General features: G+C 37.3%; 1 protein-coding gene across 1 annotated transcript; it reads right to left on the reverse strand.

Annotated features, from left to right (window-relative positions):
* Positions 1-8,563: 8,563 nt before the first annotated feature.
* On the reverse strand, positions 8,564-15,268 carry LOC131078211 (uncharacterized). The gene is made up of 3 exons (XM_058015873.2): positions 14,689-15,268; positions 8,962-9,017; positions 8,564-8,800 (listed from the first exon to the last, which is right to left on the reverse strand). The coding sequence occupies exons 1-3, from the start codon at positions 14,816-14,818 to the stop codon at positions 8,564-8,566; spliced, it is 423 nt and encodes a 140-aa protein (XP_057871856.2). The 5' UTR covers positions 14,819-15,268.
* Positions 15,269-15,663: the final 395 nt, after the last annotated feature.

Consider the following 15,663-nt stretch of genomic DNA (forward strand, 5'->3'; position numbering starts at 1 on the left):
TGTCTGGAACGCCTCGACAAAGAATGAAGTTACAAAGATCGCCAAAGATGAAGGATTTGCACTATATGCCCAAGTTCGCTCCTGTCCCTCAGTCAGGGACCAGGGCGAAATCTCTAGGTGTGCTTAATTTTTGAATGTCAATCTCGTTTCATACGTTCACAAAGGATCAAAGGACATTGTTTTACATTGTGAAGGCAATTAAGAGTTGATAGGAACAACATGAGCCCAAGACATCAAAAATCGCTCCTGTCCTTTAGGCAAGGACCAGGGCGATATTCACTACACTAGCCAGTTCTTTCAAAAATCACGTCAAGGCAAGGACGTACAAGGTTGCACAAGGGCAAAAGTGTTCTTGAGAAGGTGATATGCGAGAAATCAAACGTCAAAAAGTGATCAACTTGAGCAAGGAGACAATATCGCTCCTGTCCTTCAGTCAAGGACCAGGGCGATATTCACTAAATCTATCATTCGTCCCAAAAGATCATGTCAAGCAAGGGTACACAAGATCGAATATGTCATTTGAAAGGTCATGAACGAGAAGTTAAGGTTAAGAGATGACGAGTTTTGGCTAGAACACAAGGATCGCTCCTGTCCCTCACCAAGGGACCAGGGCGAAAATCATTCAAACATCAAATGTGCCTTGTAAAAGACAAGTAAATTATGCGTGCTATGAAGGGATAACGTTGTTACTTGCCTCGTGATGAAGATTGGTGATCGAAGAAACAAGGATCAAGGAGAAACACAAAGTTCGCTCCTGTCCCTCACCAACGGACCAGGGCGATATTGACCTTAAGAGGCATTTATCCACAAGGTTGAGTCGATCAAGCTCGAGGTACCCAACGAAGATGCCAGTTTCCACGTGGAGAAGGTTGTTTTGAACATAAAAGGCAAGAGAATCAAGGCTAAAATGCTAATTCGCTCCTGTCCCTCTCCCAGGGACCAGAGCGATATGGTTTGTATTTTTCATCTCCCAAATTTTGGCACTAATGACATTTTTCAAATTATATTAAATGCTAAGATCGATGAAAATTGAAATATTTAATTAAAACTGGCATTTAAAATTGTGCATGAACATTTATTAATTATTTGTTGCCTTCAAAAAATCCAATTAATTAAAAACGAAGGCATTAAATGAATTAATTATTATTTTAAATAAAAATTGGGGCGCTTGGGTTTTATTTGCTTTATTTTATAAAGTCGGCCCTTGATTTTATTTAAAATTTGTTTTTAATTACCTTATTTTACCAAGTCGGCCTGGAGGTAATTGAAAGGGCAAGCGCCTATAAAGGGGAGGTAAATTATTTCATTTTCAAATCATCATTCAACCTTCATTTGCATGCGATTTGGAGAAGACAAGGAAGTGCGAAATTATCATTAGAGAGGAGTGCGAATTTCATCAAGGATACAAGGTGCGAACATCATCAAAAGGAGTGCGAAGTTTGGTTGGAGTTGAGCGAACTTGCCATCAAGACATTGAAGACCCCCCCCAAAGGTGGCGAAGTTGCTAAGGAGGACGTTCGTTTGAGAGAGATTACGTTGAAGTCATCAAACATTGATTTTTGCCTAGGCAAATTTCTTAATTTTGCATTTTGAGTTAGCTCTCAAGAAAGGTATGGTGAAATCTTCTTTTATTTTGAATTTTGATCGTCATAGCCCTAAATTTTGAATTTTTGAAATTTTGAATTTCAAGTAGCTTAATCATTTTTAGGAAATGATAACTCAAAGACTTATCATGAAGTTTCCTAAATTCAATCTCTAATCTAATCTATGTTTTACATTGCAAAATCTATTACTTATTATGAAATGTTGTGTAGGTGTTACGATGGCGACCCCGAAGGTGGGAGCATCCACCAGTCGTCCAGCTCTTATGAAAGAAGATCAAAAGAACGAAGAACTGGAGACCAAGATCGTGTCTAAGTGGAGCAACATTGGAGATACCAACTTGGGCAACTTCAGTACGAAGAAGTTTCGAGAGGTCCCTTATATTGGCAAGTCACCTGTCGCCAGGAGGATAATTGAAAGTGGCATCATTAAGGCGGCCAGCTTCCCTCCAGCAGTCCAGTGCCATGAGTTGATGATCGAGTGTGCTCGCCATTATGATCCTCAGTCCAGAACGATCGTGTCCAAGGAAGGAGACACTTTTGCTTATCTTTCAGAGGAGGCTATAAGTGAAGCTTTTCACTTACCAGAACATAAAGATATGATTTATAAAAGCTTAGAAGGAGCCAAGTCCATGTACGAAGATGATCCAGATGCTTGCCTAAGCATCATCAACAAGAATTGGTTACTTAAGAGTCGTCCTCGCCTAAGCAAGATCCCGAACACACCACATAGGATCGATTTCCAGGAGGAGTACAGAGATTTGATAACAATGCTCAACCGAGTCACAGGAGCCCCTCAAGCCTTCTATTTCGAGAAGTGGATGTTCTACTTCATCCAAGTGATAGTTCAGGGAAAAGGAACAATTCATTGGGCTAGAATGATTAGCCATTGCTTGGACGTACAGTTAAGGAGACTGAAGGCTACCAAGTCTTTCCACATGAGTTCATACGTCATATATGCCTTGATCAGGAGCTTTGAATATGCAGGACTACCTCACAGAGGAGTGATTGGAAGAGGACCCGGTGAGGTCAGAGTTTGTGATTCCTATGTCCACTTGCATCATCCACCAGGAAGTAACTACAAGTTAGTTAATGATACCTTCACGATGAACATCACCAGGACGTTGCAAGGCGGGATTCACAATAGGCTATCACAGGATGCACAAGAGCTAGTAAAGAGGTACGGTGCTTGGTTTATCCAATTTCCGAAATTTACTTATATTAGAGTTCATGGATGTCCTTCACCTCCATACATGTTGCCGAGATATCCGACAGACAGAATAGTGTTACTTGAAGTAACTAGACAGTTGGCAGCTTATGCGAAGGCATTCAAACACAGACATGGAAATGGAGTTCCTATACCTATCATATTAGGAAATTCAGTTGAGGTATGTCCTAATGCTTTAGCCATGGATGACGCAGAGAAGGAGTTAGCTTTGTATTCATTTTCATTCTTTGCCTTGAGAGAGAGCTTTGATCCACATGGATATATAGAAGAGACAGTCAGTAGGAAATATAAGCATGAGTTTCAAATAGAAGATTTTATGATGAATCTCTTAGATGATCTTGAAGTGAAAAGGAAAATGCATTCCAGATTACCTTTGGACTTCATCAAGAAATGCAAAATTTACAGAGTGGCCGACCAAGCTCAGGACAGTGGCAGACATCTTCAATCATCTTATGATCGAGAAAGCAAATCAGTGAAGCTAGATTGGAATGAACCCGAGGTTGTGGATCTAGATGCCTTGATGGCTCCAGTCTTGTCTTGTACTCGCAGATGGGTTGATGTGCAGCATCAAAAGTTGAGAGAACAGGGCATAGCTATGACTTTCACTTTGGAGGAGAGACCAGTTGAAGGTGGGGCAAGTGTAAGCGAAGGTAATCCTAATCCCAGAAATACAAGTGAAGGCAACCTTCGAAGCGCAAGTGAAGGCAATCTCAATCCTAGAGGCTCGAAGAGGAAAGAAAGACCTGAGAAAAGGGAATCCTCCAAGAAGAAGCAAGAGGCCAACTGAGATCGTTCATCCGGCACATCTTCTCGACAGGAGAAGAGGACATTTGAGATAGAGGAATCCATGGAATCAATGGTGCAGAATGATAAAGAAGGACAGGCATCTCAAAGGTCACCAGGTGGATCTCTCCAAGATAATGAGTTGCATGAAGATAGGGAAGATAACGAAGTGACATCTCCTCCCAGAAAAGAAGAATTGCTTAAGGAGATTCAGGTTAAAGAAACAAGATTTGCCATCCCAGATTGGTTAAAGGAAAGATTAACGAAGGTAATTGTGGTCGAGGACGAGGACAATGTGATTGATTTGGAGAGTCTCGTTGGACATTCCCAGGAAGTGATAGAGAAGAGGAAGGCTACTAAGATGTCCAAGATGATTAGAGATGAGACTGGATCCAGAATATTGCAGATAGCTACACCGGCCGTGGACAAGTATGAAGGTGAGATCCTTGCAGAAGAATATGATGTAGAGACATTTGAGCTTGGTCCACTCACAGCCGAGCAGACACTAGATGATGCCACCGATTCATTTGAGGCATTGAAAGATAAGCTTAGGGAAGAAATGGAGAAAAATAGAAAGCTTGAGAGAGAGGTTGGTGCATGGAGAACATACTTCAGCCATCTCAATCAACCTTTGGGACGTCAGGATCCAGCAAGATCACCCGTACAGGCACTTCCCCTTCAATCAATTGGTGAGGCAAAGAGAGTCAAGAGTTTGGTTCAGCTTATGAGCTCATGGATTGACAAATCCCATACGGTTGCTATTGAATTTGCAACAAGGATGATGTAGACCATTCACCGAGCTATTCAGGTTCTTGAGGTCATCCACAACTTGATGATAACTGTAGCTGCTTTTGCTCATACTAAAGATGTTATCATTCCTGTCTTGCAAGTAATCAGACAAACATCAAGGAAGGTCCTGGCACAGGAAAAGATAATGGATGGAGGACCTCATAGTTTGCTTCAGTGGTCAACTTTACTCCAGATGAAGGAAGTTCTCTTTGAGGACATCAGTACTAGGTGCAATCATGTTGAGGAGGTTATCCACCCGATCCAAGACAGAGTATTTGAGGTACTGCATACCATTCTTGGCAGGAGGATCGAAGTTGAGACAGATGTGGATTTGCAGGAATTGGAGGATAAAGTCAAAATCATCTTTTGCAAGGATGCTAATGTTATCACAGATGAGCAACGGGACCGGATGTTTGCTACCATGCTCCTGATTGAGAAGACTAAGGAACTTGAACCTGGTTGGGACGCTGCTCTTCTCCAGGCATTTGATCAGGTCATCCACTTGGAAGAAAGAATGAAGAATCTTCCCGAGATTCCCATTGCTGAGATCGAAGGAATCGTGTCTAGATTCATTGCATATGCTAAAAAGGAGCATTGGAAAGGGAATAAGATTCTAGATGAGAGGTTATTATAGATGACATGGCACCTTAATTGTCATTGGTCTATGTCTCCTAGATTTTCGTGCCAAATTTAATAATTGGCTATGCATTTAATGTTGTGCAATAAAAGGGGGACTTTTGTAATAAAACCCTAATTAGGGTTTAGGTGTCATAATCTTGGCCATTGATCTTCTTTCGATCTGGACCGTTCATTGTAATTGAGGATGCTATATATACCCTCATTTCTTTTCATTTTAGAGCTAGAAAACTAGAACTAGAAAAATTAGAGATTAAGGAGAAATTAGAGAGATTAGAAGCAAGTTGTTTTTGTAGCAAGATTGAGCTTTGAGGGAGGAATTTCAAACAATTGTTGTACATGATGGCTTTGAGATCAATAAAATATTGAAATTATGGTGTTTTATTGCAATTCTCGTGGTTATCTTCATGGTTGTTCATTTTCTTGAATCATTCTCAATCAAAGTAGTGTGTTAATTCGAGGGACAAAGTGTTGGACTTGATCTTTGGTAGGATTCGCTTTCCAAACCACTAGCTTCTTGCTGATTGTAGGAACGCCTTGCGTGGTCGACTGGAGATACTTGAATCACTTAAACCTTCAATCGTTGTTGTATCTTGGATATGTACCTTCGTGGTAGTGTCCTTGATCTTTGATGTATTGAAAAATCATTTATTACCTTAGAAGATCGCATCAATTTCAATTGAGTTGTTAATTTATGGCAATATTGAAGTTGGTAGAATCTCACCAAGCCTTGTCCACATTAAGTCATTCTTAGGGTTAGATTAGATTAGACCTCTCGCAAACCCTACTCTTTTGGCATTTTTTGAAAGTTTGTTTAGTTTAGGAAAAATCTTCGGCGACGTAAGGCCCCTTGATGACACAGCAATCACAACGACCACTGGTGCTTATCCACACGTAGAGACCCTACTTACAAGAACATTGGAGTCACCCTAACTGATCCTTCTTGCGATATCTTCAGCAGTTAGAGACTTTATTCAAGAGAGGATAAGATGCCTTTGGGTATTTTATTCTGTGTATGATTGTGTACGAAATACACGTCAACAGTTCCCAAAATAATCTCTAATGCTAATGTTTGAGTCCATATATTTCAAATAGAATCCATCATAATAAGCAATTTTTATTCCAACCCTAAGTAAGCGTTCACTTCAAAAGGGGCAATCAACTATGTATTTAAAGTTTAACGATTCAAATAAATGTTGATAATAGATACACAACTAGGAGTACAGATCTCATTGATAAGAAGACAATCATATCATCATTTACAAATTGACTTCATTATGACATCATCTGTCAATTATAATAACAGCACTCAAGCTATGATGATTTCTTGATATGTCAGTATAAATACCCTAATTTTCTTTCTCCTAGCCAAGCTGGTAAACATGATTACTAATTATATAGCTCATGCTGAATAGCATGGCTAGTAGTTAGTATTACCTCAGCCCTTAATTTCCTCAAAATTGTCAACAGTGACATCATTCAACGTATATTTTCAATAGAGTTGATGTCAGTGCATCATCTTGTGATACCACAAGCCTACCAGGTATTGACCAAGAATTTTGACCTTTGTTTGACATCTGTGAGAGCTTAAAAGGCCAGAGAAGTAATCCTCACTAAATATTGATGCATGGCCAAATACTTCTACACTGACTGTACTGCTGCTGTTGGACTAATAAGTTCACTATCTTTTACCAGTTTGACTGTAGTAATAATTTGACAGTATTTCATTATGAAATATAGATATTAAAATAATTATGAGAAATACACCATCATAAATGATCCATTTCACCCATAAATTTGGTAAGCTATGAATCATGAAATCTGCAACTGAGATCACTCATGCGATTAGGCCCGTAAGCTAAGATGAGGTATTTCAATGATTGTTGACTGGGTTTAGGATCAATAAAGGTAATTGAAATAGCTCATGTCCTGTAACTTAAATCTATGCATTTAGTTGAGTTACCAACTTCCTCAATGGTCAATGAAGTAATTGAAGGCCAAAGAAGTAACTGACTTCATTATGACATCATCTATCAAGAATAGCTGGTGTACTTGATTGCACCCTTTTGAAAATTTCATGATATGATGTCTTGCCAGAAGTAAAGCCACTGTACTTGATAGCACAAATCTGTTTCAGTATAAAGTAATTCACTATGGTTCCCAATATATCACTAATGGTAATGTTTGAATGTATCTATTTCAAATAATATCCATCATAATAAGCAATCTTTGTTCCAGCCCTAAGTAAGCCTCACTTTAAAAGGGGCAATCCATCATGAACCTATTAAAAGAAATCTTAATAATAGAGACACAACTAGGAGTACAAATGTCATTGACGATAAGTCAATGATATCATCATATACAACTTGACTTCATTATGAAATCATCTATGAATTATCACACCAGCACTCAAGCTATCATGATTTCCCTGATATGTCAGTAATAATACCCTAGTTTTCTCTCTCCTAGCCAACCTGATAAACATGATTATTAATTACGCAGCTCATGCTGAATAGCATGGCTAGTACCACCTCTTAATTTCCTCAAAATTGCCAACAGTGACATCATTCAATGTATATTTTCAATACTGTTAATGTCATTGCATCATATTGTAATACCACAAGCCTACCAAGTATTAGGCAAGGACTTTGACCTTTGTTTGACATGTATGAGAGCTTTGAAGGCCAGAGTAGTAATTCTCACTAAATACTGATGCATGGCCAAATACTTCTACACTAACTGTACTGCTGCTGTTCGACTGAGAAGCTGGCTATCTTTTACCAGTTTGACTGTAGTAGTAATTTGACAGTATTTCATTATGAAATATAGGTACTAAAGTAATCATGAGAAATACACAATCATAAATGATCCATTTCACCTATAAATCTTGGTAAACTGTGAATTGTTAAATCTGCAACTGAGATCGCTCATGGGATTAGGCCTGTAATGCTAAGACGAGGTGATTCAATGATTATTGAGTGAGTTTAGGATCAGTAAAGGTAACTGAAGTAGCTCATGTCTAATCACTGAAATCTATGGGTCTAGTCAAGGCAACTAATGTCCTGAATGGTCAATGTGGGGGTTGATTGAGGTAACTCAAGGCCCACTGAATGATACGGCTCTATTCATGTAATTCAGGGGTCATTGTGGGATTGGGAATTCAACCGAGGTAACTCACATTCACAATGAATGATATGAATCTAAGATGAGGCACTTCATATGCTGTGGATGGAATCGGCAATTATTTTAAAATTATCCCAAGAAAACAAAAGTAAGCTTTAGTTCTTTTAGTTCAGGTAATTTCTAAAATAATATCCAGTTGAGTAGTCATTCAAGACTGCAAAACTTTTCTACAGTGATGACCAAATATTGTTCTAAACAGCCAATACAGGGTCTAAGCAATTCCTACAAAATTTAGCACTTAAGACAATAAGTACATCACATTTGGTAAAAAAAGTCATAAAAAATTATCATTTCAGAACAGTCGGTAAGAGCAAAAGAAATACAGCATATGCTAATTACATATCTACACAAAAAGTATGTAAATAACTGCAGCCATGAATTTTACTGACATATAATGTTTTTCATGAGTGTGTATCCTGAAAAAACAAAGGCAGGCTTTAGCAGATGGCATACAGTTGCTCACTTCAGGATCAATCCTTCTTGTGGTGATAGCAAGGACTCCTGCAGGTACAGATTTTTCATGAAAACTCTTTGCTAGACATGAATACCTCCAATCATCACATGCCTCTATATAAGCTGTCTGCAAAACAACAACACAACAATTTTAAGAATGAAAGTTGCAACAACAAAAAAGAAGTCATTCAATGAAATATACTCAGAAACATATTAATTCAATAAACTAACTATGATATTTAGTATTAGTGACATACATAAAAGAGATTAGAACAAAAAAATAATCACCTTAGTAGAAATTACAGTTTCTAGAACTGTACATTTTTCTTCCATTTGGAATAGTCCTGCAATATGAAGAATGAGATCCACACCTTCAGTACCATACCATGGCTCAGATATTTTAAAAAAAAAGGCCAGCAATCTCAAACTCAAAAGGTTATATAGATTCAATCATTTATACATCTTACTGTGGAGAATTATAAGTGGAAAAATGCCTATCCTATAACATTAGTTATCTAGTGTTTAATTATCATGATTCCACAAACATCAAATGTTATTTTATTATAGTAGGAAGAGTTCAGTCCCAATAGTTATTTCAATATGCAGCTTGGAAACATCATATCACCATTCACAAACCCATCATAAATTCTCTACTACTTTAAACATAATCCCTTCCTCCCTCTCCCATTCCCACCTCTCCCCTACTACAATACACTCTCGTACACCCCAATTCCTTCCTCTCTTTGAGAGGTAGCATGGGACCACTTTCACATGGAACCATTTCCAAGGTTTTAATGGGCAATGGGAAGAGGAGATGATCCAGCTAGCTCAGCTCCAATATGGTACACATCATACAAAGTAACTGGGTGCTAATTTGAAGAGAAGATCCATTTGGATATATTTACTAATCATTTAAATATCAGCTACAATAATTAAGGGAGAAAAAATTGACAGTCCAAAGGACAAATAGGCTTAAGGTAGAGCACTATGAAGGAAATACCAGAGACACCAGTCCTATAGGCAGAATGTATCCTAGTTTTTGCATAAATAAACAAATAAGTACAATTAAATATTTGCATCTCATAAGCAAGGTAAGCATTTTTCTCAGTTGACAAGCTCGGAGTGTAATATCCCCATCTAATATCTGAAACCAAACAAGCAAAAGGAAACATTTTATGGTCCAGGCATGGCAGGCCTAGGACACTTCCATGATAGTCAATAGCAAAAAAAAAGACTTAGTTAGAATAGTAAAACAATAAGTTTATGAGACCAAACAGTTATATGAATAACTCAAGAAAGCTCCTTGTATTATCTTTACAAATGAAGATAGCTTCCAATACCAAACAAGACATAAATGCAGTGATTATCTGAAGTATGAAGGAAGCACTGACAGTATGCAAGGGTTCTGTGCAAGGCATTAGTCGATCAACAAATTACTTATTAATCAATCCTGTATGCAAAGGTTTCAGACTCTTTAGAGGCGCCCAAACAATTGATAATCAGTGATTAAACAAACAGCATGCTTTGGACAGCGATCTTCTCATATGAACAACAATCTTCCTTATGACAAGTGAACTCCCTTCAATAATAGCAACAAATGAAAATAGACAGCGATAAGGACCAGTTCTTTTTGACTAAACAGAGATTCCTCCAAGTCAAGTGTTGATCAAGTATAAACAATATGAAGTAATTATAATACAGTGTTTGAAGAAGTACGATCTTATTCAGATTGGAAGTAATTTCATTTCCTTATGTGATCCATTATGAAGTGTTATTAGTCAAAACGAAGTGTTTTGTGTGGTGTGATTTGATAAGAATAGAAGGTGCAATTATGATTAAGGAACAACGATTTGTTAAGTAAATGCAATGTCATTATTAAGGAGACACAACTATTCAATAGCTGTCTTTCCAATTAAAAGACACAACCTTTCTATAAAGGGTTATATGAAGGATATAAAAAGAGATTCAAATCGTTGTTTTGAAGGGGTGTTATTTTATTCGATTCATAGCAGATTACTAAAAAGACCATTGAAGGTGGTGAATCCACTCTTTTGCAGACCATAGACCCATGATATTAAGGGATTGATAAACAGAGACAGCATCCACCTTCTCACAGGAACAAAAGGATTATAATCAGACAGAGCAACCAGACTAAGGCATACGCATCTCACATAAAATCACATAAACATAAGGCCAGTATTCAGAAACAGTGTCAAAGGTGCATGCTTACAAGGAGACATAACAAACAGAGCAATCAGGGATCAGAATCCAGACTCGGAGACATTCAAATTGCATGATACAAAGGAGTCATCTAGACACCACAATCTTATTATCAGAAGGTCAAAGGACATATTGGTATCGATAATCAAAGTGGCGAAGATAGCAATCACAAGATAATTCTGCATACATCTATAATTATCAGACCTCTTACTGATCTCATAACAGATTTCTTTTGGAACGATAAATTAGAATCTACATCAGATTATATTATTGTCAAGAGGAACACCTAATATTCATACAATTATAAATTTTAACCGAGACCATAATCATTATAAGCATAATTATCTCATTAAAAGGGACATTACATGGAGATAAATAAGCGAACCATGCAAAAAATGATTGGTGTTCATAAGCAAAAGATACAGAGTTATTAGTCAAATTTATCTACAGGTTGAACTGAGTGATGGAAGGACAAAGGTATAATTCTAAATGCCATAAGAATACTTAAATCGTGAAAAATATATATAAGGATAGAATGAACATTTTCCTGTGAGAGGATAATCAAACCTAGATATATTCTGAATGGAAAGGTGAACCTTAAGGCTTCTTGTATAATTATTTTTCAGGGGATAAAAGAACGTTTTTCAACCACTGCTGCCTCATGATCGTTTTTCCTTCCATGACCTAATAAAAAAGTAATAAAATATGAGATAAGGTAAATGATTAGCATAGATGAGCTCATCCTCTCTCATGCACTTTACAGAGTAAAATACAAAAGGAAAAAACAGACAGATCATTGATAGACAGTGCATGAATAAATCTGTCTTCTCTTAATTCTCCATCCCACCTGCCACATGCTACCTTGTAGTAGTAGCAGCCAGATTTGACATAGGCAGCCTGCAGGGCATTTATTTCATAGGTGATGCTGCTTTCTTAGTCTTACATCCAGCTAAGTAAAACCATTGTAGAAATTTCTCAGTTAACAGCAAGGAAATTAAAATTCTGGAGTATTTGTGAGGAACAATACACAGTCTCTTAAAAAATCCATCAAGCAAATAATGATCATTATGCAAACATTATTACAGTATACACTCCGCACAACCTAATACTGCAGCTACAGCTGAGATTTGGGTATTAACACCAATGATGTGGCTGTGGTGAAGGCTATGATCTTGGGCCTCAAGTTGATAGAATTAAAACTGCAAAAGTACAAATGGAAGGAGATCAAGACTCAGTGTGACCATCGAGCTCCATTTCTCCATTTAAACCACTTCTTTTAATGCTGACTCCTTTATCCTCTCTTGTACTGTCAATAATAACCTGGTGCATCTACTCTTCTACTTGTAAAAGTTCGGATCTGTTTTCTAGCTTCAGGACAACCATATATCAATTATGCTGCCTTTGAAGCAAGAAAAATAAGCTCGTAGATGTTGACGGTAGGATTCAAAACAGGGGCCACATTAGGAAATTCCTGCAGAGGACTGGAAAGGAATACAGATCTTCAGTGTTCACTATATGGAAAAGTTTTTTAGTTATAAAAGAGAAAGAATTGTTATGTGAGATGCCTTTATAATTAACCCAAGACACTGAGAAGATGTAAGTCGTGGTGGACAAATTAATTAAAAAATTATACCAAAGATTCCAACTATACATGAAGAAGGCATCGGATTTCTAGCTAAAACTAGAGTAGTGATCATACGCAAACAACTAGGCAATCTAGAAGACTAAGTCCAATGATGTAGGATATGCTAAGAGCCCACTTTGCAGCAAGAGAAACTTATAGCAGGAAACACTTGCATTTGTGCAACTTGTATGTTAGACATATGAAGTCTTCTTTATGTACATCCCTTTCTTGCTGTTGAACTGGATATATCCAATTTTAAGGGGAAACCAAGCATGCTTAGACATATTTTAAGAAATATAAATTAAGATAATGCAGAAACAATTTGGAAAGTGATCAAGGAATGGCCAAACTGTACTAAGATGAATATAGTTTAATAAAAGTAGGTGACTATAATTGAGAATATGAATTTTAGAAGGGCTACCCCATGGATATCTTGTATTTATCCATATAGTCTACTTCTTTCTTAGAGGACTGTAGTAAGGACATTGTGTGCCCTCAATAATAAAGTCCACTTACAGATGCATAAGTTGAACCGTCCATCAAATGCCACTGACCATGGAAGCTGTTTTGATAGTATAAAGCTCTAAGCTATGCACCTAATGGGAACACCCATGGAGGGTTTAACAGATGATCCCTCACGGCCTCCTAAATGTGTATGAGAACAACCATAAAGGATGTTTTCACTGCATATCCTATGTCTTAAGTAAGATATTATATATCATAGATAGCAATTGAAGCCCGGACATGTTCCATGTGCAATATATGCAAGTAGATATCAACCTTGTCACTGAAATGACAATAGAATCATTTATTTCTTCAATATTTTCAACAGGGAAATAACCAAATGGGAATAACAAAATCTCATGTCAATTAGCATCTATTTGATCTGAGTTGCCTGTTTAATAAGTGTTTTCCTCCCATAAAATCTCATGTCAATTAGCATCTATTTGATCTGAGTTGCATGTTTAATAAGTGTTTTCCTCCCATGGTTACCACCTGGGGTCCATCAGATTGGTAGAACATGTGGTAAATATCGTGCCATTTGAGTCAAACTACCAGAAAGGATGTCAATTAATCAGCTCTTTGGTTTGCTCTATAGGTCAATGTGAGATTATTCATAACATGAAAATGGTTTGTAGCCAAACGATTTCACAGGATACTTTTTAGGTCATAAGCTCTCTTCTTCTTCTTGTTTGTAAACTGCAACTCACCCACTGTTGTCCCTAATGCATCGCGAATACCCCATTGTGTTTAAAATTTTATATCACGATTGAGCTGAGCTTGAACTCAGGTTATCATCATTACTAGAAAAGGCACACTGGACACAAGAAGCATTAGATTCCAAATGTGAGAGGTTTCTATTCTGTCAGCTTGAACACAAGAAGCATTCTAAACCAAGCTTGAACCCCGGCCATCAGCATGGCATGGTCCACAGGACTGAGGTTGTAGGTTGTTGATTGTAAGCAGGTATTGCAAAATAAGTTAATTGGATATTAATTCTATGTCAGAGCAAAAATAAATAATAAAGAAATAAGTAAAGCCACTGGCCAAGAAAAAAAAATATCTCATATAACCTCAATGTTTGAAAGACAAAAAAACCCTCGTTCCACGTCTGTGTCCATATCGTCTGGACATTTCACGCAGCTAGAGACTAATGTATTTACATAAGTAGACTTTAACTTGGAAATGGGTAAGCAGAGGCCACATTTTTTATATTTGTAAAGACGGATTGACTAAATATCTTGTGTTTTTTTTCATAAAAATATGTGACTCAATATCTTGTGTTTTTTCCTGAAAAATAAATGATGTTATAGATAGCCTTAGTGCTGTGCAAAAATTGTCAACAGTGATTGAACTCAATTTACTGTCTCCTAGTAAATCTTGGATGAGGTTATATATACCCTTTTATGCAGTCCAGTGTAGGCTTAAACCATATTATTAAAGTTTCTGAGCAAGTGCCGGACTCAAACATCCTCGAGGTATAGGCTACCCTTTTCTGAGATGGAATTGGATTTAATCCTGGTTTTAGGAATGTCTGCCAATATCATACAAAAACCTCATTATCATTCCACAACACCATCTAGACGTTGAGTACAGCGGAACCCATTTCTAATGATATACTATAAGTTTAAAGCTAAAATCATATGAACTACTGCTGTAAGCTAAGTTACCTGTTCCTGCCTGCAAGGACCAGCTGCACATTAGGGCAACTTTTAGCGAGAGATTTAGCAGTAGAGCTACGCCCTGTTGCCCCATTAGTTTTAGGGACTCTCTTCTTTCCCATATCTGCTTCTGCTTCATCGGAGGCTCTGCTGCTGCAACATATAATCCTATTCAAATGCAAATTCTTATTGAATATCTTCATCAATGAATAAAATACAGGGACATCCATCGCAAAGTCTGTCTGCATTGTTTTGGGCATTTGAATTTTATCGGAATTGGGTTATCCTGCGGCTCCTACAATATAATGGGAGTTGTTGAGATCTCTTCTTGTGGCCGTTAACTTGGTTTATCCACATTGGGGGAAATCTTTTGCCACGTTAATGAGACGGAAGCCTTTGCTGAAGCCACTTTTTTGGCAAAATATTTAAATTATTTGCTTTTCTGGTCTGCCTTTATCATATGGTAATGGAGGACGCCAGAATTAGACCGTTGAAGAGAACAAACAGCGTCCCTCCCTTATGTTTGTTGCTTTTTTCAAACGGAACACAAATTTAAAATTTGATTTGTGAATTTATTAATCTTAGCTGCTTTTCGGCTTTTTTCAGTCTGCGTTATCAAATGTTCACGTACGCCGCCAAAATAATCGGCACGTTGAAGACGACAAATAGCGTCCCTCTATTTGGTCTGTTGTTTTATCCCCATTTTCCAAACGGAAGGCAAATTTGAAATTTGATTTGTGAATATTAAAGTATATCAAATGGATACCAAGTCAGCATTCTTGAATGGAGAACTTGAAGAAAAAATATGCTTTGAACAACCAAATGGATTCAACCTATCAAAAGATCCGAATATGGTTTGTAGACTCAAAAAGGAACTTTATGAACTCAAGTAAGCTCCTAGAGCTTGGTATGAAAGGTTGGATGGGTATTTGTTGTAGTCAAATTTCAGAAAAGATACTACACATAGAAATCTTTATTACAAAA

This window comes from Cryptomeria japonica, chromosome 10, assembly GCF_030272615.1.
Source record: "Cryptomeria japonica chromosome 10, Sugi_1.0, whole genome shotgun sequence".
In the NCBI taxonomy this organism is placed as follows: domain Eukaryota; kingdom Viridiplantae; phylum Streptophyta; class Pinopsida; order Cupressales; family Cupressaceae; genus Cryptomeria; species Cryptomeria japonica.